Here is a 4,000-nt window from a genome sequence, read left to right as displayed (position 1 = left end):
CTGATTCCAAAGATCCAAGTAATTGAAATTATGTGCCCAATATTAAATGTCTTTCATATCTTATTCTACACATGATTTTCATATTTTCTAAGTACTATTATTAACCTCTCCAAGCTGCTTAGTGCATTAGGAGCCTATCTTTTATTTTGAGAAATTCTGAAAGAAGAATGAAACAGAGTTCAAAAAGTCAGGGTCAGAATGTATCAAGCACTCTCAAAACTCAGTAGTTTTCAGCACTAGAGTAAGATTATTATTTATTTAATAAAATAATATAATCTTATGAACTTGGGAGTTTCTAAAAAAGAAAAGGAAGAAAGAAATACCCCCGAGAATTATGTAATAAGGCCAGGTGAGTCATTCTCACCCTTTTCTTCACTCTTAGGAAGTCATGAATGTGTCAGGAGCCAACACAGTGACTGAATTCATACTCCTGAGTTTTCCTTGCTCCAGAGAGGTCCGGGTATTCCTCTTCATGCTGTTCTCTGTGACTTACGTCTTGACACTGATGGGCAACGGAGCCATCGTCTGTGCAGTGAGCCTGGATCACAGGCTCCACACCCCCATGTACATTCTGCTGGCCAACTTCTCCTTCCTGGAGATCTGTTACATCAACACTACTATGCCAAATATGTTAGGTAACTTCCTATCTGAGACAAAAACCCTATCTTTCACTGCTTGCTTCCTTCAGTTCTACTTCTTCTTCTCCCTGGGCATCACTGAGACCTTCTTACTGCCCCTCATGGCTTTTGATCGGTACCTGGCCATCTGCAGGCCTCTCCACTATCCAACAATCATGACTAATCATCTCTGCATGAACTTGGTGGCCATCTGCTGGGTGACAGCCTTCCTCTGTTACCCAGTCCCTATCTATTTTATCACACAACTCCCCTTTTGTGGCCCCAATACTATTGACCACTTTGTTTGTGATCCAGGTCCCCTTCTGGCCCTGTCCTGTATCCCTGCCCCTGGGCTTGAGCTTTCCTGTTCAATATTGAGTTCTCTTATCATTTTCATTACCTTCTTCTTCATCATTGGGTCATATACTCTGGTTCTCAGAGCAGTGTTACGGGTCCCTTCAGCAGCTGGCAGACGTAAGGCTTTCTCTACCTGTGGTTCCCACCTGGTTGTGGTATTTCTGTTCTATGGGACTGTCATGGGGATGTACATCAGCCCAACATCTGGAAACCCAGCTGGAACATAGAAGATTGTAACCTTGTTTTACGCATCAGTGACTCCACTGGTAAATCCTCTGATCTACAGTCTCCAGAACAAAGACATGAAGGCTGCCTTGAGGAAAATTCAGATCCACATGAAAATTGGTCAGAGTGAATGAGAGCAAATTAATGGACCAAGATCAGACTGTTTTTTTCCCTATTTCTATTTCTAGGGAAAGGTAAGCTGTTATTAATTTGTACCTATAGATCCAGACAAAAATACATCAATTTCTGCCTAGTCAAGGAGTGACTAAGAGCAGCTCAATTTAAAAAGAGCCCTGGTGGTGCAGTACCTAAGGCATTTGACTGCTAACCAGAAGGTTCAAACCCACCATCTGCTCCTTAGAAGAAAGATGAAGCAATCTACTTCTGTAAAGATTTACTGCCTTAGGAACCCAATGGGGGTCTCTTTGAGCTGGAATTGACTCAGTGGTGGTGAGTTTGATTTTTTTTTTTCCTTCGGTATCCAAATTAAACCAGACCTTGCCAGTAAATTAGGACTTAGTAGCAGTAGCTAGTAACTTGAATTAAATGACCTTGATATATGGGCTTTAGACTTTTCTCCAATAATTTCTTTTCCTCGTGTGTGTGATTATTTACCTAGTCCTTGACTTAATGCTTTTTGTTGGTTGTTTATTTTTTTTTGTTTGGATTTTTAATTTTATTTTTACAAGTGCACATTCCATTCTTATGCTGTTTTTTTTTTTTTTTTTTTTTTCTGGCCTAGTATCTCTCCTGTACTCCTAGTACATGAATAGAGAATTCACATCATTGTGGTTCAGATAAAAGGAAATTGGTGCCACTCAATAAATCATAAATAAGCCAAATTTTTTATTTAATTGGTATCTAAGTTACTAAACAATGATCATTGTCTTCTAAGCCTGTCTGTTTCATAATTAACTGGGAAACTTTTGTAGAAAATATATTTCCAGGACTTTTTTAAAACCTCCTAAAATAGAATCCTATAGTGAATTCAGGCGCTCTGGTGGCATAGTGCCTAAGGCATTTGTCTGTTAACCATAAGGCTGGCAGTTCAAACCTACCAACCATTCCTCAGAAGGAGGAATGGGCAATCTACTTCCGTAGAGATATCTCCTCGGAAACCCAAGGAGGGGTCACTGTGGGTTGAAAATGAGTCAATGGCAGTGAGTTTTTTGAGTATAGTAGACTCTGAAAATCTTTATTTAATGGCAACCAGGTCATTCTGATCCATCAGTCCACAGACTGGTCTTTTAGAGCAACTGTTTTAAATAAGTATGTGATACAGGCAGAATGATAAAAATCTTATAGTAGCTCTGCTCTTAGCAGGGAGAAGGGAAGGAAGAGAGAGTGGATACTATGACTAAAACATGACAGTAGATGTTGTTTTTGTTTTCTTTTCTTATTCAACTTTCAAGACTTCCATTTATAAAATAAGAAGTACTTTGCATTATTCTTACCTTTCCCTATCTGTGAAAGATAACTAAGATACCTGGAATAGGGTTGCATTTAATAGGTTGCGGTGATATTTCACTTTTGGGTTAATTTCAAATGAAGGAAACTTAAATTGAACACACAGCCTAGACAGGTAAAAGCAGAGAGAAAATGCTAGAGTAAATCTAAGATATTGAGGGGGAAAAAGGCAGATTCAGAAGAATTTGATAGCAGCTCCAGGTGATAGGGCTTATTTGGTCAAAACAAATAGGTCTGTGGGCATTTGGCACTGATGCATTTCATTAATTTGAAAAACATTTATCGACAAGACCAAGTCCCTGCCTTCATGAAGCTTATATTCTAGTAAGAATATATGTAATAGGCAATTAAGCAAATATATCTATAATTCCAGTAATCATGTTGTTGTTGTTCGGTTCTATTGAGTTGGCTCTGACTCATAGTGACCCTCTGTATGTACAGCAGAATGAAATAATTCCTGGTCCTGCGCCAGTCTCACAGTCCATGCTATACCTGAGCCCATTGTTGCAGCCACTGTGTCAACCCATCTCTTTGAGGGCCTTCCCCTATTTTACTGACCCTCATTTTACCAACCATGGTATCCTTCTCCAGGGAATGGTCTTTTCTGAAAACATAATCAAAGACTAAGATGAAATCTGGCCATTCTCGCTTCCAAGGAGCATTCTGGCTGCCCTTCCAGGAAAGATTTGTTCATTCTTCTGGCAGTCAATGGTACTTTTTCAAAGAATAGGAAAAGTTAGTTTTAGCTATACATAAGGAAAATGGTATATGAGGCTGGAGAGGTAGGCAGGATCAGATCATCTAGAAGTTACAGGCCACAGTAAAGAATTAGTTGATCTGAATCTTTGAGGGAGCCTTTCAATACTATATATAAAGGAAAAATCTTAATAAAAATCTTACCACCTTCACAAACTATTCTTACATTGGAACTACTTATTTACTAGCATGTTTATTCATATACGCCTTTATTTATTTTGGGGAAGCTCTGGTGGTGTAGTGTCTAAGGCATTTGACTACTAACCAGAAAGCTGGTGGTTCAAACCTACCAGCCACTCCTCAGAAGGAGGACTGGGCAATCTACTTCCATAGTGATATCACCTGAGAAACCCAAGGATGGGTCACTATGAGTTGGATCCAACTCAACAGCAGTGAGTGTTTTTTTTCTTTTTCTTCTTTATTTTACTATATTCCACTTTGTTCTATGTTGTTGTTGTTGTTTGCCGTCGAGTCGGCACCGACTCATAGCGACCCCTCCTTGGGTTTCCGAGGCAGTATCACTACGGAAGTAGGATTGCCCAACCTTCTTTCTGAGGAGTGGCTGGTGGGTTTGAACC

The 4,000-nt window shown here is 39.5% G+C and overlaps 1 protein-coding gene across 1 annotated transcript; it reads left to right on the top strand.

The window, feature by feature from the left end:
• The first annotated feature begins 388 nt into the window (after positions 1–388).
• LOC103205724 (olfactory receptor 11H6-like) lies at positions 389–1,201 on the top strand. The gene has a single exon (XM_007951112.2). It carries the CDS (start codon positions 389–391, stop codon positions 1,199–1,201), a length of 813 nt encoding a protein of 270 aa, XP_007949303.2.
• The last annotated feature ends 2,799 nt before the right edge of the window (positions 1,202–4,000 follow it).

The sequence above is a fragment of the Orycteropus afer genome, unplaced genomic scaffold, assembly GCF_000298275.1.
Source record: "Orycteropus afer afer isolate SDZICR_OR568_19922 unplaced genomic scaffold, OryAfe1.0 scaffold00292, whole genome shotgun sequence".
Taxonomy (NCBI): Eukaryota; Metazoa; Chordata; class Mammalia; order Tubulidentata; family Orycteropodidae; genus Orycteropus; species Orycteropus afer.
This window is presented reverse-complemented; position numbering and strand designations above follow the sequence as displayed.